Consider the following 22,024-nt stretch of genomic DNA (forward strand, 5'->3'; position numbering starts at 1 on the left):
AGGCTTGGTCCCCCCCCCCCCCGCGTCCAGACGGCGTAGGCTATTGATGACCCCATCAGATGGGGACTGGCACATTGTAGGAATAACAACGCTTCCTAGGTGTACAAAAGTTTCTCTACTGGAGCAGCTTGAGGGTGACGTTGCGGTCATCAACATCAAGCAAAGGACAATGGGCTGGCTTGGTGACAATTCTGCCAGAATCACCCAGTGGTTAATGCTCTTAGCATACGGTTCAGAAGGTTTTTCGACTTAGGCAGTTTAGATTGCTATTTTTACACTGTACCTCGTAGTAAGAGGGGGTTTTATGGGTAAAACTTGGTGACAGTTTCCTTTTTACTGATACCATCAGCGGACAGGCTGTTGTAAAATGATTAACCTGAACCTGCAGATGAATTTTCAATTACCCTTTAATAACCCACATGCTGTTCGGCAGCTGTAGTAAAGTATCACACATGTTGTGGGACGTTTTATTACACAGCCCCTGAGCTTTAATATTTTAGAATTTGAGCTGCATTTGTTGGGAAGCCATGCATGATGCCATAGGCTAGACAGAAGTTTTGTGGGGCTTATTATCTATGTAAATAAATGTTATATAACTTTTTTTTTCTAGCATTCTTATACTAGGTGGGGCCCATTAAACAAGTCAGAATGGGTGATTGTCTAACTCCTGAAGGAAGGGTAGAGCTGATTACACGCAACCTGCAAGTAAGTACCTTTTCCATAATAATCTACTATATAATTGTCTAAGGGGTACTTCCGTCTGTCCTTCTGTCTGTAACGGTTATTCGTTCGCTGATTGGTCTCGGCAGCTGCCTGTCATGGCTGCCGCGACCAATCAGCGACGCGCACAGTCCGGAAGAAAATGGCCTCTCCTTACTCCCCGCACTCCCTGCCCGGCGCCCGCATACACCCCTCCAGTCTGCCCCCACACAGGGTTAATGGCAGCGGTAACGGACCGCGGTGTAATGCAGTCCGTTACCGCTGCTATTAACCCTGTGTGACCAACTTTTTACTATTCATGCTGCCTATGCAGCATGAATACTAAAACGATCTAATGTTAAAAATAATAAAAAAATAAAAAATCGTTATATACTCACCGTCCGTCAGCCCCCTGATTGACAACAGGCCTTTCCCGCTTGCGACGCTCCGCTGTCCGCTCCATGCTGCGATCTCGCGAGATGATGACGTAGCGGTCTCGCAAGACCGCTACGTCATCATCTCGCGAGACCGCAATGCACTCTTGGGACCGGAGCACACCAGCAGCGTCGGTAACCACTTCGCTGGAAGGTGAGTATATAACTCTTTGTTATTTTATTTCTTTTTTTTAACAGGGATATGATGCCCTTTTTAACCTGTGTCATACGTGGCTGGGCAATATACTACATAGCTGGGCAATATACTACGTGGCTGGGCAATATACTACGTGGCTCTGTGCTGTATACTACGTCACTGGGCAATATACTATGTGGCTCTGCTGTATACTACTTCACTAGGCAATATACAATGTCACTGGGCAATATACTACGTCACTGGGCAATATACTACGTCACTGGGCAATATACTATGTGGCTCTTCTGTATACTACGTCACTGGGCAATATACAATGTAACTGGGCAATATACAATGTCACTGGGCAATATACTACGTCACTGGGAAATATACTATGTGGCTCTGCTGTATACTACGTCACTGGGCAATATACTACGTCACTGGGAAATATACTATGTGGCTCTGCTGTATACTACGTCACTGGGCAATATACAATGTAACTGGGCAATATACAATGTAACTGGGCAATATACTACGTCGCTGGGCAATATACTACATCGCTGGGCAATATACTACGTCATTGGGCAATATACTACGTCACTGGGCAATATACTACGTCACTGGGCAATATACTACGTGGCTGGGCAATATACTACGTCGCTGGGCAATATACTACGTGGCTGGGCAATATACTACGTCGCTGGGCAATATACTACGTGGCTGGGCAATATACTACGTGGCTCTGTCCTGTATACTACGTGGCTGGGCAATATACTACGTGGCTGGGCAATATACTACGTGGCTGGGCAATATACTACGTGGCTGGGCAATATACTACGTGGACATGCCTATTCTAGAATACCCGATGCGTTAGAATCGGGCAACCATCTAGTAATAAGATAACTACTCTTTAAAGTAGCACAATTATTATTTTTTTTTTATTCTCAAACTGATTCTCCCCCCCCATTAATTTATGAAAAGATTACCTTATTTAGCTCTTCCTATCGGTCTGAAAATTCATGGATTCTGTGTTTTCTTCTGGTTCATGTTATCTCATCGAGAACCTCTAGAGAATTAAATTACTTCACTTTCCGTTCTCTCCAAGTGTGGGGGTGATAACATATCAGTCACCAGAACTTCCTGTATGATGAATCTGCATAGATTGTAGTGCACAAGTTCTCCACAAGGGGGCAGAAACTCTATCACAGTTATTCATGATGACTAAACACTGGTCACACAGTTACGATCTAGGAGCCCACAGTTCAGCCCTCAGCCTGTCATATACTTATCATCTTATGGTCTCCTTAGAGGAGTATAGAGAGGAGGATAATGACCTCCCAGGAGATAGAGAATCTTACTGGCTCTAGCTTTCCTTCTGCAGATACTAATGAAATTGAGATGTCAGGCATGTGGCACCGCATGGTGAGGGAGGCCACTGTTTCCTTTGGCTGTCCCAGCTCGTGGGCCTAACAGGGACAGAGAGCTGCATGTGGCCCACCGGCAACGCATTTTACCCAGGTCTGGCTTAGAGGAATAAGGCTCCCTTTAGTTTGTGCTCTTGCCCACGTTCAGTGGTGCTGTTGGCGCTTGTGCCCGATCCCACTCTTTGGGCATATGCGCCAACGGGGCCATTGGTTATAATGGTGCTGGGAGAGTTAACATGTGCTTTGTTGTGCATCATTTTCAGGCTTATACGCCTACTGGAGGCGGACACGCTCACATAGTAGACTGCGCCTCAGTGTCCTTCTTCAGTTGGCGTATACACCCCAAAATAATACACTACAGAGAACACGTTGACTCTGATGGCACCATTATCGTCTATGGCCCCTTCTGCTCATATGCCCAAATCCCATTTTGAGGGAGGGTTCAGATGCAAGGCATGATGGAACCAACAAACATGGGCAGCAAGGCAAGGTGGAATGAGACTAAAATGTAGAGTGGGAGCTAGGAATCAAGCTAGACCTTCAGGTTTAATTAAAGGGGTTGAACAAAAATATCCTGTGAAACATTTAGGAATTGCAGCCATTTTTCCACAAAGCCTCCTCATTTCAGGGGCTCAAAAGTAATTAGACAAAATAACTGTACCGTAAAAAATTTTTAATTTTTAATACTTTGTAGAGAATCCTTTGCAGACAATGACTGTGTGAAGTCTGGAAGGCATGGAGGTCGCCAAACGCTGGGTTTCCTCCTTTGTGATGCTCTCCCAGGCCTTTACTGCAGCTGACTTCAGTTGTTGCTTGTTTGTGGGCCTCTCTGCCTTAATTTTTTTTTAAGGGGTTTTCAGACAAAGTTAATTTAAATTTAATACATTTTGTAATAATAATAATAAGTTCCACAATTGGATGTGTTTAAAAAAAAAAATGCTCCTGTGCTGAGATAATCTTATAAATGTGCCCCTGCTGTGTACTGTGTAATGGCTGTGTCTGACTGTGTAGGAACATGAGAGTCAAACAAATGGAAGTCAAAACCGCACCCTTTTATATATAGATTGAAGGTCTCAGCAGACACAAGGGCGCACGTCCAAAACCGGGGAGCCCATCCCGGACAGTACCAAGACCACAAAAAACAAAAAGACAGCGCCACAATGGATGGTGAAAAATAGGAGCTTACATTTATTCTGCCTCCTGTAGCGACGTGTCGGTCAACAGACCTTTATCAAAGTTTTTTGTGGTCTGTGTAGGAACATGGTCTGATCATAGCACAGCTCCTGGGGAGGAGGCAAAAATGTACTCATATATTGCAGCTCGGGATTACAGCTGATTCTTTCTTTCTTTGAGGTAAAACATTGATTAAAAAAAAGGCAGTGAAATATTTAACCTCGCAGAAAGAATGAGCTGTACCCTGTGCTGTCCTGTCTGTATTCTCTCTCTTGCTTCCTCCCCTGCCCACGAGATGTGGTGTGATCAGACCATGTTCCTGCACAGTCAGACTCAGCCATTACACAGTATACAGCAGGGGCACATGTATAAGATTATCTCAGCACAGGAACTTTTTTTTAACACATCCAATTGTGGAATTTATTTATATTCCAAGATCTATTAATTAAAATGTTCTTTGTTCATGGAAAAACCTCTTTAAGTATGTAAAATGCATGATTCATAGGGTTGAGATCTGGTGATTGATTCGGCCGTTGCAGAATGCTCCACTTCTTTGCCTTAAACTCCTGGGTTGCGCTTGCAGTACGTTTTGAGTTATTCCCCATCTGTACTGTGACGTGCCGTCCAATAAACCTTGCTGCATATGGTTAAATCTGAGCATTAAGTATTGCCCTGTACACTTCAGAATTCATCCGGCTGTTTGTCTTCAGTCACATCATCAATAAGCACTAGTGACCTCATGCCATTGGAAGCCATGCATGCCCATGACATCACACTGTCTCCACCTTGTTTTACAGAGGGTGTGGTGTTCTTTGGATCGTAAGCTGTTCAAGCCTTTTCAATACTTTCATCCTCCCATAACTGTGGTACAGGTTGATCTTAGTTTCATCTGTCCCAAAAAATGCCTTTCCAGAACTGGGGTGGCTTCTTCTGATGTTTTTTGGCAAAGTCTAATCTGACCTTTTATATTTTTAAGGCTGATTCATGGTTTGCATCATGTGGTGAACCCTCTGTATGTTCTCTCATGAAGTCTTCTCTTCATGGAAGACTTAGATACTGAAACACCTACTTCTCGGAGAGTGTTCTTCACCTTGAGTGGAACTTGTGAAGGGGATTCACCATGGAAAGGATTCTGTGATCATCCACCACTGTTGTCTTCTGTGGGTGTCTAGGCCTTTTTGAGTCCCCAAGCTCACCAGTGCACTCTTCTTTTCTTTTTTTTGCCGAATGAGTTTTTGAGATAATTGTCCAAATACTTTTAGTCTCTTGGAAAAGAGGGCACTATATATAAAAGAGCTGTAATTCTTAACTCTAACTCTAATTAATTAGGTGAATTCCCTCAAATTAAAGCTGAGAGTCTGCATTTTAAGCCCATATTGCTATAACTATCTTGTTTTTGTAACATAACTATCTTGTTTTTGTAAGCAGCTAAAATGCCCAAACTTGTGTCCCTGTTCTAATATTTCTGGGCCTAACTGTATGTAGTGGGTAGCTGTTGAATCTTGACAATGATTGTATATTCTTGTTGATTGACTTATCTCCTCCTGTACTGTGGTGCACAAATTATATATTTTCTGTATATTGCATTTTTTTGGAAATTGTTTTCTTTTTTACTGTTTTAGATATCAAAAACAATACAAAGATTGAAAGAAATAATTTCTCAAACTATGCACATTAAATATATCGTCAAGTGGGAGTGCAGTTGTGAAAAATAAATTGCTTTTCTAAAGTAAATCTGTAAGGTGATTTATGCTGCCAAACGTCAGCTACATCAATTAGGGTCTGGCTCCCTCGTTGTGGGCTGAAACCTCTGCTGCATTTCAGAAAAGACCTCTTTTGAAACCCAGCCAGAAATGGAATGACTAGTGTTTTAGGTGGGTCCCCATCTGATGTGGCTTGATTGACCAGTCTCTTCCTATGTAGGGGAAACCGTGCCAAGCTGGCCAGTGAGAAGCTGAGTGAGGATTATGCCCAGATGATTGTACATTGTATGTATACTCTATGAATGTTCCTACAATTTTAACTTGTGAATTTTTTTTCTGTAGGAGGTTCTTGGCGAGGATAAGCTAAAAGAGATCTTAAAGGAGCGTGAACTTAAAATATATTGGGGCACCGCCACTACAGGAAAACCCCATGTAGCTTATTTTGTGCCAATGTCCAAAATTGCAGACTTCCTAAAGGCTGGATGTGAGGTAGGTACTGACTTTACCAGAGAAGTATCAGGTAGCCATTAAAATAGGAACTGGTATACTTAGATATTTGTTTTTTTTTCTTCCCTGTAGGTAACAATCTTGTTTGCAGACCTCCATGCCTATCTAGATAACATGAAAGCCCCATGGGAGCTGCTGGAGCTTCGTACCCGCTACTATGAGCATGTTATTAAAGCCATGTTACAAAGTATTGGCGTGCCATTGGAGAGACTGTGCTTTGTTAGAGGGACCGAATACCAGCTTAGCAAGTATGTGTTCTGCAAGGTGAATTCATCCAGGTGCTATCATCGCCCATGTGGGTATTTAACTGCAAATTCCGAGATTCTCTTAACATACTCTGAGACAGGAGACGTGCAATCAGTTTAGCTATATAGTATACTGAAGTAACAGAAAAACTGACTGGCACATCCAAACTAGTGTGAATGTCATGTAGTTCACATTGACATGCTTTAGCATGGTAGAGTGCAACCTTTTTTTTGTATATAGTATACTGGTTATATATAAACCTGTAGGCCTTGTTGACTTAGTGTTATCAAGTTGCCTCTTGAGCAGTTAAGAGCAATGCATTCTCATTAGTTTCCTTACTTTATGGTTTATAGCAAGGTGGGAACTTATTGATTAACAACTCTGGTGAATAGTAGAATTGTATTAGTAGAACTACAACACTCAGCACAGGTCCTGCTATAACACATTCAGTGGTTTGGTCAGAGTCTACACTGCTATTACTATATTTACACACAGAGATAACAAGACATTTGAACAAGCACCAGCTCCACCTGCCAGAGTGACAGCAAGAGCAGAGATTAACCCCTCAATGACCCGGGGTATTTTCGTTTTTCGCTCCCCTCCTTCCCAGAGCCATAACTTTTTTATTTTCCCATCAATACGGCCATGTGAAGGCTTATTTTTTGCAGGGGACGAGTTGTACTTTTGAATGACATCATTGGTTTTACTATGTCGTGTACTAGAAAACAGGGGAAAAAAGTGCGGTGAAATTGCAAAAAAAAAGTGCAATCCCACCATTTTTGGCTTTTTTGCTAGGCTCACTAAATGCTAAAACTAACCTGCCATCTTGATTCTCCAGGTCATTACGAGTTCATAGACACCAAACAGGTCTAGGTTCTTTTTTATCTAAGTGGTGAAAAAAAATTCTAAACTTTGCTAAAAAAAAAATGTGCTCATTTTTCCGATGCCCGTAGCGTCTCCATTTTTCGTGATCTGGGGTTGGGTGAGGGCTTATTTTTTGCGTGCCGAGCTGATGTTTTTAATGATACCATTTTGGTGCAGATATGATCTTTTGATCGCCCATTATTGCTTTTTAATGCAATGTTGTGGCGACCCAAAAAAATGTAATTCTGGCGCTTTGATTTTTTAGTGCTACACCGTTTAGCGATCAGTTTAATGCTTTTTTTTTTTTAATTGATCGGGTGATTCTGAACGCGGCGATACCAAATATGTGTACATATCTTTATTTATTTATTTTTATTGCTTAATTTTGAATTGACCGAAAGGCTGTGATTTGAATGAAAAAAAAAAAAAAAAAAAAAATATATATATATATATATATATATATATATATATATATATATATATATATATATATATATATATATATATATATATATATATATTTTTTTTTTTTTTTTTTTTTTTTTTACTTTTCCCATGTTTCACTAGCCTCCATGGGAGGCGGGAGGCTGGAAGCTGGCACAACTTGATTGGCTCGGCTGCATAGAGGCGATGCTCAGATCGCCTCTATGTAGTAGAATTACTGCATTGCTATGAGCGCCGTCCACAGGGTGGCATCAACAACCAGGTGGCATCAACAACAGTAATCCGGCATTAACAACCATAGAGGACTCAGGAAGGCCTCTGCTTGTCATGCCGATGACCCCCGATCACGTGACGGGGGTCACCGGTGCGTGCATTTCCGTCCGGAAGAGCTTGTTATATGCCGCTGTCAGAGTTTAACAGCGGCATTTAACTAGTTAAACGGTGCTGGTGGATCGCGGGCACATGTCAGCTGTTCAAAATAGCTAACATGTCCCAGCTTTAATGCGGGCTTACCGCTGCAGCCCACATCAAAACAGGGGTTCTGCCATCGGAGGTACTATTCCGTCCGATGGCAGAAAGGGGTTAAGAGACATGCAGGAGACCTTCTCTGAAAGCTGTGGAGCTGGTGATTTATAACTGCATCTCTTCAGAGGTTGGTTGGGGGAGGGATGTGAGAAAGAAACTGCTGTATAGATATCAATGGGCTGTATGAGCTGACTGGGATGTTAGGAGTTAACCTTTCTCCTGGAATGTATCTACTCAGTACTCTTGGCCAGGCTTTGAAGCCAAGCTCCATGGAAACCACCACTTTAAGGCTATGTGCACACGTAAGAAAAGAGGTGCAGAATTTTCTGCACAAAATCTGCATCTCCTGGCAGAATCCGCAGCTGCGTTTTTTGTGCGTTTTTTGTGCGTTTTTTGTGCGTTTTTAGTGCGTTTTTTGTGCAGATTTTATTTCTATAATGGAGGGGTGCAGAAACGCTGCAAAACTGCACAAAAGAAGTGACATGCACTTCTTTGAAATGTGCAGCGTTTCTGCGCAGATTTTTCTGCACCATGTGCACAGCTTTTTTCTTTTCACATTGATTTACATTGTACTGTAAATCACAGTGCAGATCTGCACCAATTCTGCACTAAATGTGCATCGTGTGCGCATACCCTAAACAACAAAAGCTGTAATTTAAAGGAGAATGGCAACAGATGTAAAAAGCAAGTCAATTGTATACTTGCTTATTTTCATTACATCTAAACCTCCCTGTTGTGAGGCTTCATTTTACTATCCTTAGTGTATGTTGAAAATGAATGTGTGTGTGTGTGTGTGTGTGTGTGTATGTATGTATGTATGTATGTATGTATATACATATACAGCTCTGGCAAAAATTAAGAGACTACTGCAAAATGTTCAGTTTTTCTGATTTCTCTCTTTATAGGTATATTTGTGAGTAAAATGTAAATTCTTTTATTCTATAAGCTTCTTACAACATGTCTCCGAATTTCCAAGCAATAAATTTTTAATTTTTTTCTGAAAAGGAGAAATGGCCAAAACTAAATTAAAAAAAAAAAACACAAAACCCAGTGCTTTCAGACCTCAAATAATGCAAAGAAAACAAGTTAACACGTTCATAATAATTTAGAAACAACGATACTAATGTTTTAACTCAGGAAGAGTTCAGAAATCAATATTTTGTGGAATAACCATGATTTTTGTCAGAGCTGTACATGTGTATACAGTGCTCTGCATAAATGAGTACACCAAATTTTTTGTCAGCAAACCTATAGTTTTCTTTCAGAATCCACAGTTTCTTTGGGATACCTTACCTCAAAATATTCAAATGGAGACCATTGATTGCACAGTCAAAAAAGTTACTTTCTAAACAACTTCATTCAAGAACATGTTTCAAAAATGAGTACACTCCAATGAAACTCTTAGGAGAAAATCTAAAATTTATACTACAAAATTCTAATTAACAAGGATTCAACCACATATAAGTCTATTTATTAATTAAAAAGGTTTTCAACAGACAGTTGACTGTAAAAGGGAGTTACTTAATGTAAAAAAAAAAACACAAATATTTCCCATTTCATGCTGTTAGGAATTGCACAACATAGAAGAGAAATGTCACAAGACTCGAGGAACAAAATAATTTCTTTGTAGGCCAACCACGGAATTAAACGCCTGAACAGGAGCGTCTTCTGATAAGAAGCATATAGATAACAGAAAAACTGACCGGCACATCAAGAACTAGTCTGAACAGGTGCATACCAAAAAAAAAAGCAACTTATATATCAAACTATTAAAATGGTTGCAGTCAATTGTGTTAAAGCATGTCAATGTGAAATACATGAAGTGGACATAGCAAAATGGCTTTTGAAATTTAAGAAAAATACATGAGACATTTAGCACAAAATTTGGCCAAATAGTGTGAGCCCATCCACCATCGTCAAGGTAATCTCATGAATCGGATGGGTCCCTGACCTAACTGACCAGTGTGAACACTTACCTATGGCTAATATCTGAATGCATGGGTGAATATAAACACCTCAAGGTAAACCCTACATTTATGGGTTGGTCGGAACCTGATGTGATTAGACATGCTTTTAACACTATTGAGTGCAACCATTTTCGTATTCTGATAAGAAGGGTTAAAAATCGACATGCAAGATCACTGCAGTTAGCAAAAGAAGTAGAAAATAAAACGGGTGAATATTTCCTGTGACTGAATACAGTGTACACTGCAGAGGAATAGCATGTATGGGTATCATCAATGAAAGAAGCCTCTCCTAATGCCCATATACAAATACCGTATAGACTCGAGTATAAGCCGACCCGAGTATAAGCCGACCCCCCCCTTAATTTTGCCACAAAAAACTGGGAAAACTTATTGACTCGCGTATAAGCCTAGGGGGGAAAATGCAGCAGCTACCGGTAAATGTCAAAAGTAATAATAGATACCAATAAAAGTAAAATTAATTGAGACATCAGTAGGTTAAGTGTCTTTGAATATCCATATTGAATCAGGAGCCCCATATAATGCCCCATACTGTTCATTATGGCCCCATAAGATGTTCCATATTAAAATATGCCCCATATAATCCTGCATAAAGGTTAAAGGGAACCTATCACCCCGTTTTTTAAAGATTAGATAAAAATAGTGTGAAATAGGGGCAGAGCTGGGCTTTACATTAGTGCCTCTTTGGTGCCTTTACACCCCCGTTAGGCTGCCGAAATACCTTAGTGAAGTGTCCGTTTTGTCCTGTCACTCAAGCTGGTCAGGTCGGATGGGCGTGGTCACAGCGCTGTTTGTCCCCCAGGATCCTGCTCATCATTACGTTGGTGGCGTAGTGGTGTGCGCATGTCCAGCAGATGAATCCACTGCCCAGGAGATGAATAGCGGAGCGGTCTTCGCTATTCAGCCGTTTACCGGTGGGCGCGGCCATCTTTCCTGTGGCCACGCCTGCGCAGATGGAGCGCTCTGCTGCCCGGGGCTTCAGGAAAATGGCCGCCGCGATCTCCATCTGCGCACGCGCGGAATCCCGCGGCCATTTTCCTGAAGCCCCTGGCAGCAGAGCGCTCCATCTGCGCAGGCGCGGCCACAGGAAAGATGGCCGCGCCCACCGGTAAACGGCTGAATAGCGAAGACCGCGCCGCTATTCATCTCCTGGGCAGTGGATTAATCTGCTGGACATGCGCACACCACTACGCCACCAACGTAATGATGAGCAGGATCCTGGGGGACAAACAGCGCTGTGACCACGCCCATCCGACCTGACCAGCTTGAGTGACAGGTCAAAACGGACACTTCACTAAGGTATTTCGGCAGCCTAACGGGGGTGTAAAGGCACCAAAGAGGCACTAATGTAAAGCCCAGCTCTGCCCCTATTTCACACTATTTTTATCTAATCTTTAAAAAACGGGGTGATATGGGGCCTTTAGGAACCTAAGATGCTCCATAGACACATTTGCCCAATATAATGCTGCACAAATGCTGATTATGGCCCCATAAGATGCTCTATAAAGATATTTGCCCCTTATAGTGCTGCACAAACGTTATGGCCCTATAAGATGCTCCATACAGACACTTGCCCCATATGCCGTAGTGCCCTACAAACGTTAATTATGGCCCCATACAGACACTTGCCCCATATAGTGCTGCACAAACATTATGCCCCTATATAGTGCTGCAGAAACGTTTTGGCCCCATATAGTGCTGCAGAAACGTTATGGCCCCATATAGTGCTGCAGAAACGTTATGGCCCCATATAGTGCTGCAGGAACGGTATGGCCCCATATAGTGCTACAGGAATGTTATGGCCCCATATAGTGCTGCAGGAATGTTATGGCCCCATATAGTGCTGCAGGAATGTTATGGCCCCATATAGTGCTGCAGGAATGTTATGGCCCCATATAGTGCTGCAGGAATGTTATGGCCTCATATAGTGCTGCAGGAATGTTATGGCCCCATATAGTGCTGCAGGAACGTTATGGCCCCCATATAGTTCTCCAGGAACGTTATGGCCCCATATAGTGCTGCAGGAACGTTATGGCCCCATATAGTGCTGCAGGAATGTTATGGCCCCATATAGTGCTGCAGGAATGTTATGGCCCCCATATAGTGCTGCAGGAATGTTATGGCCCCATATAGTGCTGCAGGAATGTTATGGCCCCATATAGTGCTGCAGGAACGTTATGGCCCCCATATAGTGCTGCAGGAACGTTATGGCCCCATATAGTGCTGCAGGAATGTTATGGCCCCATATAGTGCTGCAGGAATGTTATGGCCCCATATAGTGCCGCAGGAACGTTATGGCCCCATATAGTGCTCCAGGAACGTTATGGCCCCATATAGTTCTCCAGGAACGTTATGGCCCCATATAGTGCTGCAGGAATGTTATGGCCCCATATAGTGCTCCAGGAACGTTATGGCCCCATATAGTGCTGCAGGAACGTTATGGCCCCATATAGTGCTGCAGGAATGTTATGGCCCCATAGATGCTCCATACAGACACTTGCCCCATTTGCTGCGATAAAAAAAATAAATCACATACTCACCTCTCCGTCGCTCAGGCCCCGGGCACTTTCAATAGTCACCTGCTCCTCGTTCCGGCGCCGATCTGTCTCCAGCACTGACGTTCAGCAGAGGGCGCGCACTGACCACGTCACCGCGCCCTCTGACCTCAGCGTCAGTGCTGGAGACAGATCGGCGCCCGGAACGAGGAGCAGGTGACTATCGCGCAGCGTTGCGCTCCCCTCCCTGTATACTCACCTGGTCCTGCCGCTGTGTAGATCCTGCTTCCCCGACGCCGCAGCGCTTCATCCTGTACTCAGCGGTCACATGGTACCTTCTGATTACAGTAATGAATATGCGGCTCCACCCCTATGGGAGGTGGAGCCGAATATTCATTTACTGTAATGAGCGGGACCATGTGACCGCTGAGTACAGGAAGAAGCTGAAGCTGCTGGCGCCGGGGAAGCAGGGACCGCGCCTGGACTAGGTGAGTATTTTTAGACAGCCCCCGCTCCCCCTCCCCTGCCGACCCCCGGTATGACTCAAGTATAAGCCGAGAGGGGCAATTTCAGCCCAAAAAAGTGGGCTGAAAATCTCGGCTTATACTCGAGTATATACGGTATGTCCGCCTGCAATTTGCCAGGGCCTATGCCGAAAAATATGAAAAAACTTGACTGTTTACTCTGGAATGATGAGACCAAAGTAAATGTGTTTAGAATTGATGGCTTCAAATCTGTATGGCGTCTCAAGGGTGAAAAGTACAAAGAAAACTGCATGTGAAACATGGTGGTGGCAGTGTCCTTATGTGGGGCTACAGTTCATTGTTGGCATCATGAATTCACAGATGTACTGCTCTGTATTGAAAGGAGATGCTACCACCACGCCGTGCCCTTGTTGTACGTGCACTTTTCCGACATGACAATGATCCAAAACACTCATCTAAGGCCTTTGTTGCGTATCTAAAGAAGCTCGTGGTGAACGTGATTTCGTGGCCAAGTCTCCTGAACTGAACCCTATCGAACACCTGTGGGAAATTCTGAAGCGACAAGTTAAACATCACTCTCAATTGAGAATCCCGGGTCTAAAAGGTTGCTCTTGAAAAATGTTTTTTCAATATGTCACCAACCTGTTAATTCCATACCTAAAAGACTTGATGATGTCCTTAACCCCTTCATGACATATATTTGCGTCATATGTCGTGTCCCTGCCTGTCGCTGAGCCCGCATCTTTCCTCGCAAATAATAGATGATTTAGTCAGCCATCATGTGCCTTTACTTCTGATGGAGTGGCATCCCCCTGCAGCTGTTAACCTGTTAAATCCTTCTGTTAATCTCTGTGAACGTAATTTAACACTTGCCTACAGGGCCGTGTGTAATTCTGTGCTTCCATTGGCGTGCCTGTGACGTGATCGCGGGGCACTGATGGGTTGTCAAGACACCTGTGTATGTCTGTCATTACGATCCTCCTATGAATATTTTCCCATGGCTAACGTTCATAGGAGATTGATTTCTGCTATACATTGCACTGCTGTGATATAGCACAAGCGATTGGATGATCGTAGATTCAAGCTATTAAATACAATAAAAAGGAAAAAAGTTTTAAAAATATGAAAAAATAAAAAAACACACTTTCAAATCACCACCCTTTTGCCCCATTGAAAATAAAACCATTAAAAAATAAACATTTGGTATTGCTGCTTTCAGAAATGTCAGATTTGTAAAAGAATAAAATAAGTTAATCTGATCGGTAAACAGTGTAACAAGAAAAAAATTGTAACCCTAGAATTACGTTTTTTTGACCTCTGCAACATGCAAAATGCAATAAGATGCAATTATAACATCGTTTTCTACCCTAAAAATGGTATTCGTAAAACATCTGCTCAGGGCAAAAAGAAAAAGCCATTAACCAACATCCGATCCTGAAAAATGAAAACATTATGGGTCAATGGGATAGGTTTTTCACTATGAATTGTTAGTATCTATATATTTTTATTAGTGAGGAGCGAGTGTACTCGTTAGTCTGGTTTTCCTGAGCACGCTCGGGTGACCTCCAAGTATTTGACTGCTCGGAGGTTTTCATCCCAGCAGCTGAATGATTTACAGCTACTAGCCTGCTTGATTACATGTGGGGATTTCCTAGCAACCAGGCAACCCTACATGTACTCAGCCTGGCTAGTAGCTGTAAATCATTCAGTTGCCTCGATGAAAACTAAATCTCCGAACAGTCATAAATACTCGGAGGTCAACCGATCTCGGGAAAACTCGAGCAACGAGTACACTTGCTCATCACTAATTTATATTTTTTTCTGATGCCATTCCCTTCTCCCATATCAGGTATTATGGTCGATATATTGATGACCTGCTCCGGATATGGGATGGACCCTAGGGAATTGGCATCTGTTTTTTTTTTTTCCAGTTATATCAGTGAGAATGATATCAACTTTAAAATTCATGACCCATATTCCAAAAAAGCAAATTGACTTTTTGGATATCACATTAACTCATGATTCAACAGAGGGCGTTGTTGGGGTTTTACTCGCTTGGGTGCGACGGGAGGAAAACAGGAGGCTTGTTCCTTTAAAAGTTCATGTGGGTTTATTGCTTCATAAACCCCAGAAGCCAAACAGAAAACAAACAGCCTTTAGATCAGGCAAACAAAATACAAAATGTCCATAGCAGGGCTCTGCTTCACCAGGACTGTGGGCATAAGGCTGGGTTAGTGTCCAGTACTCGGGCTCAGTCTGGAGCCAAACACACAGAAGGCCTTCTTCTTCCCAATACACAGACCATGTGCCATGCAGCCTCCATTATATAGGCCAGTGCTTCCCAAACTCCAGTCCTTGTGGTCCCCAACAGGTCATGTTTTCAGGATTTCCATAGTGTTGCACATGTGAGAATTCCTGATGCCTTGATGATACTTCCATCACCTGTGAAATACTAAGGAAATCCTGAAAATATGACATGTTGGGGGCTGTGAGGACTGGAGTTTGGGAAACGCTGATATAGGCTGTTAACCACACCCAGGGGTGAGGTATGTGCGTAGCTAGACCTGCCCATATCTCACAGCTACCCGCAACTTGGTCCCAGGTGCAACAAGCGAACCTCTTAGTGATTTCATGCACTAAAGAAAATACTGCGGGTTACATCAGAGACAAGCCATCTCTGCGACACGTACCTCCCATCGACTATGGGACCATTAGCCACACTACATACCTCCCCCTCTGCCTAAAGCCATGGGGCTTGGCGCTTTCTCCTACCAGACAAGGGATTCTCGAGAGGGCATCGGCACTACCATGTAGCTTCCGTGCTCTGTGCTCTACATGGAAGTTGAAATCTTGTAGGTCTAAGAACCAATGGGTGACCCTAACGTTTTTCCCCCTTTTTTCCCTTCATCCATCTGAGTGGGACATGGTCGGATATGAATTTAAACTTGCGTCCGTAATAGTACCGTAATGTGTCCAGCGCCCACTATTTCGCCAAGCACTCCTTCCCTACAACCAAATAATTCCTCTCACATGAGGATAGCTTCCTACTTAGGTAGAGAACAGGGTGCTCCTCCCCGTGTATCACCTGGGAAGGACTGCTCCTAAACTGACATCTGAGGTGTCTGTCTCAAGTATAAACTGTCTTAAAGTCCGGGGCCACCAGAACTGGTTGTTTATACAGAACCCATTTCATTTCTTGAAAGGCCATCTCTGCCTCTTCAGACCATTTGACCATTGCCGATTTTGTCCCCTTAAGGAGATCAGTCAGGGGCGTAGCCATCATGTCGAAGTTTGGGATGAACCTCCTGTAGTATCCCACGATCTCAAGGAAGGCTCTAACTTGTTTCTTGGACAGTGGTCTCGCCCATGTTTGAATTACCTCCACTTTACTGATTTGGGGTTTGATTTTTGCCTCGACCCACTACATATCCCAGGTACTTGGCTTCTTCTTTCCCCAAGGCACACTTCTTCAGGTTTATTGAAAACACCACCTTTCTTAGAGCATGAAACACCGCCTGAACCTTTTCCAGATGACTCTCCCAGTCCGGGGTAAAGATAACAATATTGTCCAGGTATACAGTGGCATATTGCTTATGGGGTGCAAGGAATTCTATCCATAGCTCTCTGGAAGGTCACCAGGGCCCCCTGCAGTCCAAAAGGCATCCGAACATACTGAAAGCATCAGTCCGGCGTAAAAAAACCCGCAGTCTTCTCCTTGGTAGAGATGAGTGAATTTGATCGTGTCATGGCTTATTCGGCAAGCTTTAGCGCTTACCGAGTAAGCTGCAGAGGGAACCCAGCTTTCTGGATCGCTCCGGCTGATCAGCTATTCGGCTTCACAGCTGCATGTGTCAGTCACAACACATGCATGGAGAGCCTGTTTGTTGGGCTATTATTATCTTTAGCCTGGACTGGGTCAGCCATCTGGAAAAGGTCCAGGCGGTGTTTGATGCTTTGCCAGCGTCTCCGCTATGGCGACACCTGCAACTCGCCTTCTGAGTTGCCCAGCAAGCACAGAGTTTCTGACAGCCCTCTGTCTTGCCATGGCTTGATGAGGTTGATATGGTAGACCTGATATGGTTTCCGTCTTCCTGGTTAATGAATCTTTTATAGTTTATCTCACAAGCTTCTCCGCCACCTCATACGGCCTTGCTATTTGGCCAAGAACTTGCTCTGCACGGTAGGAATTGGCACAAGTACTCGGTCTCCCGGATGGAACTGCCTCACTCTGGCTGACCGGTTGTAGACTCTGGCTGACCGGTTGTAGACCCTGGCCTGAGCTTCTTGTGCCTAGAGGATTTTTCTTCACCACTTAAACAAAAAAGAACCTAGACATGTTTGGTTTCTGTGAACTCGTAATGACCTGGAGAATCACATTGGCAGGTCACTTTTAGCATAAATTGAACATAGTAAAAAAAATTCCAAAAAACAATTGTGGAATTGCACTTTTTTGCAATTTCACCGAATTTGGAATTTTCTTCCCATTTTCCAGTACACAATGTGGTGAAATCAATGGTGCCATTCAAAAGTACAGCTCGTCCCGCAAAAAACAAGCCCTCACATGGCCATATTTACAGAAAAATAAAGTAATGGCCATGGGAAGAAGGGGAGCAAAAAATGGAAACGCAAAAACTGAAATTCCCCTGGTCCTTAAGGAGGTAGTCCGAGGGATGTTTTTCGTTTATAGCTTCAGATGGATTATTAAAACATGCCTCATAACATAGTTCAAAACAGAATAGATGGATATATTCATAACTGCGGAATCTATCCGCTCAGAAATCAGGGTTCAGCTTTAAGCAAGAGCCTCTTTAGGTCAGCTCTCTTTCAGAGCACACACAACAATCATTAAGTCCTGAGGCTTCTCGTCTACCTCCTGAACCCCACCCCCCTGGGTGGAAATATAGTGAACAGTTGTCCCACCCAACTCTTTAGCTGTCCACAATAAACCAGGCCTGTCATGACCGATTAACCCCACTCAGCGCGTAACATGCTGGAGCTAACTTCCAGGTTCATATTACTGAATCTAATAACCTCAGTGAAACATATTTCCCCTCCAGCACATTACCAATGATCCTCTTTGGAACACAAAAATCCCACATCCTAGATATCACTGAATGAAATATTCCAGTTGCAAATCTTTATTCATTACATAGTGGAATGTGTTGAGAACAATAAAACCTAAAAATGATCAACGTAAATCACAACTAATATCCCACGGAGTTCTGGAGTTGGAATGATGCACAAAATCAAAATGGAAAATGAAGTTACAGGCTGATCCAACTTCAGTCGAAATGCCTCAAGACAAGGAAATGATGCTCAGTAGTGTGTGTGGCCTCCACGTACCTGTATGACCTCCCTACAATGCCTGAGCCACTTGTGTGGGTTGTGGAGTCCGTCTCATGCTACCACAAGTGTGAAAGCACAACCAACATTCAAAAGTGACCAAAACATATGCCAGAAAGCATTGGTACTGAGATGTGGTCTGTGGTCCCCATCTGCAGAACCACTCCTTTATTGAGTGTGTCTTGATAATTGTTGCTTCCTAAGTGGACAGTTTGATTTCACAGAAGTCTGATTTACTTGGAGTTATATTCTGTTGTTTGTGTTCCCTTTATTCTTTATTTTTTTGAGCAGTATATATGTATAATACCTATAAAATATATATATATATATATATATATATATATATATATATATATATATATATATATATATATATATATACCTTTGAAATTGTTCCAGATAAGGAAGTATTTCTCCCAGAAAACTATGCAATTACACATGTTTTGTTCTACACAAAAGGGCAAATTGGACATGGGAAATCTGGAGCAGCTTGCTAAAGAGTGGTCCAAAATTCCAGCTGAGAGGTGTAAGAAGCTTGTTGATGGTTATAGGAAGCAATTGATTTGTAGTTACGGTATATATTCCAAAGGGTGTGCAACCAAATATTAAGTTGAGGGTACCAACAATTTTGTCTGGCCCATATTTGGTGTTTTATGCGAAATTATGTCCAATTTGCCTTCTATTTCTGTTTGTTTACGTATAACAAAACATGTACGGTAATTGCAATAATTTCTGAGATAAATACTTAATTTTCTAGATCACTTTCAAGTGTCCATTTCTGACTTGTGATTTCTATCTATTCTTTCTTACAGGGAATATACATTAGATGTGTACAGGCTTTCATCAGTAGTCACTCAGCATGATGCCAAGAAAGCTGGAGCTGAAGTAGTTAAACAAGTGGAGCATCCACTGCTCAGCGGGCTGCTGTACCCAGGATTACAGGTGAGATTACTCAGAAATTGATGTTGAGAAATCATTTGACATAGTAGATTAATTAAGTTTTATTATGCGTTTCCATTCATAAGCAATAAAGAGCAGAAACTGCTCTTGGGCTACATTTTTGTGGGGACTGGTCCCCTTTAAGGCTGTGTACGTCACTTCTTCAGGCCTACTTCTGGGTGTTATTTAGAGAAATGGAAAGTTAAAAGACAGAAGCCTGTCATGCCGATTCACCACTGTTGCTTTTCTGCTTTTTAGTGACTTTAGTATTTGCTCCTTATTCTGTGTATCATTTGCACCACTATTTAAATTTTTGATTTAATGCTGATTACATCCTTGCCTTGCTGGTAGATATCTGTTTTGCTGTTTTAGAGAATTCCATATCTGATATTGTACGGTAATGAGTTGCAGGTGCTCTGTGGGTGGGCTCTGCCCTTGTAGCTCTCCTGCCCCTCTCCTTATTTCCTACTCACTGACTTACTCCTGTCTCTGACTGACAGGTTCGTCATGTTTCAGTGACCTGAGGCAGACAGTGAGTTGGGAAAAGGCAGAGGAGCAGGAGAGCTATAAGTGCAGTGCCCCGCCCTCTGAGCACTTGCAACTCATTAGCATACAATTTCAGTTCTGGATTTCCACAAGCAAGGTAACGATTTAATCAGCATCAAAGCATTCTTACATACCGTATATACTCGAGTATAAGCCGAGATTTTCAGCCCAAATTTTTGGGCTGAAAGTGCCCCTCTCGGCTTATACTCGAGTCATGATCGGTGGTGGGGTCGGCGGGTGAGCACTGTCATATACTCACCTAGTCCCGGCGTTCCTGTCGCTCCCCCTGCCTGTCACACTGTCTTCAGTGCCGCAGCCTCTTCCCCTGAGCGGTCACGTGGGACCGCTCATTAGAGAAATGAATAGGCGGCTCCACCTCCCATAGGGGCGGAGCCGCCTATTCATTTCTCTAATGAAGCGGTGCCGGTGACCGCTGACAGAGGAAGAGGCTGCGGCACCGAAGACAGGCAGGGGGAAGGAGCGGGACGCCGGGAGCAGGTAAGTATGACATATTCACCTGTCCTCGTTCCACACGCCGGGCGTCGCGCCATCTTCCCGGCGTCTCTCCGCTCTGACTGTTCAGGCAGAGGGCGCGATGACGCATATAGTGTGCGCGCCGCCCTCTGCCTGATCAGTCAGTGCAGAGAGACGCCGGGAAGATGGCGCCGAGGAGCAGCAAGCAAGACAGGTGAGTATGGTTTTTTTTTTTTTTTTTTATTGCAGCAGCAGCAACAGCTATGGGGCAATAATGGACGGTGCAGAGCACTATATGGCACAGCTATGGGGCAACGGTGCAGAGCACTATATGGCACAGCTATGGGGCAACGGTGCAGAGCACTATATGGCACAGCTATGGGGCAACGGTGCAGAGCACTATATGGCACAGCTATGGGGCAACGGTGCAGAGCACTATATGGCACAGCTATGGGACAATGGTGCAGAGCACTATATGGCACAGCTATGGGGCAATGGTGCAGAGCACTATATGGCACAGCTATGGGGCAACGGTGCAGAGCACTATATGGCACAGCTATGGGGCAATGGTGCAGAGCACTATATGGCACAGCTATGGGGCAATGGTGCAGAGCACTATATGGCACAGCTATGGGGCAACGGTGCAGAGCACTATGGCACAGCTATGGGGCAACGGTGCAGAGCACTATATGGCACAGCTATGGGGCAATAATGGACGGTGCAGAGCACTATATGGCACAGCTATGGGGCAATGGTGCAGAGCACTATATGGCACAGCTATGGGGCAACGGTGCAGAGCATTATATATATATATGGCACAGCTATGGGGCAACGGTGCAGAGCATTGTATATATGGCACAGCTTTATGTGGAGCATCTATGGGGCCATAATGAACGGTGCAGAGCATTATATGTGGCACAGCTTTATGTGGAGCATCTATGGGGCCATAATGAACGGTGCAGAGCATTATATATGGCACAGCTTTATGTGGAGCATCTATGGGGCCATAATGAACGGTATGGAGTATCTATTTTTAATTTTGAAATTCACCGGTACCTGCTGCATTTTCCACCCTAGGCTTATACTCGAGTCAATAAGTTTTCCCAGTTTTTTGTGGCAAAATTAGGGGGGTCGGCTTATACTCGGGTCGGCTTATACTCGAGTATATACGGTATATGCCCTTCATTTGGGTTATAATATCCTGATGACAGTTTCTCTTTAAGTCTGTCTCTATTCTTCCTTGACCACTTTGCTTATCCAGATGTTTTAGACAGATTCATGACCTGTGACGTTTCCCAAATGTCACACTTTTCTGACACATCTCACTTCAGTCCCTCCCTTGAGAACAGTTTTTGGCAGAATTTTTAAACGGATGCATTTTTTGACAAACGTACAACTTTTTAAAGGCTTTGTGACTTTTGATGCTGAAAAATTGGTTAAAGTAAAAAAAGAAATAAAATAAAGAGCATTTTTGATTTTGCGCTCAGTTTATGAAGCTTCGTCATTTTCAAAAATTAGGCACAAAAACATCAACGAAGACAGAAAAAAGTGGTTGAACAAATCGCAAATGATGAGTCGGGCGCTATGTATTTACAAGCTTGG

General features: G+C 43.4%; 2 protein-coding genes across 3 annotated transcripts in view; one reads left to right on the top strand and one right to left on the bottom strand.

The window, feature by feature from the left end:
* S100PBP (S100P binding protein) overlaps positions 1–22,024 on the bottom strand; it is a 108,311-nt gene that overhangs the window by 66,090 nt on the left and 20,197 nt on the right. The window contains exon 1 of one of the 2 annotated variants that reach the window (XM_077295984.1): positions 2,256–2,385. The exons of the other annotated variant lie outside the window; for it this stretch is intronic. The gene's annotated coding sequence lies outside the window, so the exon portion shown is untranslated. Of the gene's footprint in view, positions 1–2,255; positions 2,386–22,024 lie in introns of those variants that run through there. 2 annotated transcript variants of the gene reach the window in all.
* YARS1 (tyrosyl-tRNA synthetase 1) overlaps positions 1–22,024 on the top strand; it is an 89,294-nt gene that overhangs the window by 2,485 nt on the left and 64,785 nt on the right. The window contains exons 2-5 of the mRNA XM_077295990.1: positions 611–705; positions 5,912–6,058; positions 6,149–6,324; positions 19,276–19,405. Coding sequence (XP_077152105.1) covers positions 649–705; positions 5,912–6,058; positions 6,149–6,324; positions 19,276–19,405 — 510 coding nt within the window. The 5' untranslated portion in view covers positions 611–648. The remainder of the gene's footprint in view (positions 1–610; positions 706–5,911; positions 6,059–6,148; positions 6,325–19,275; positions 19,406–22,024) is intronic.

The sequence above is a fragment of the Ranitomeya variabilis genome, chromosome 3 (assembly GCF_051348905.1).
Source record: "Ranitomeya variabilis isolate aRanVar5 chromosome 3, aRanVar5.hap1, whole genome shotgun sequence".
Classification (NCBI taxonomy): domain Eukaryota; kingdom Metazoa; phylum Chordata; class Amphibia; order Anura; family Dendrobatidae; genus Ranitomeya; species Ranitomeya variabilis.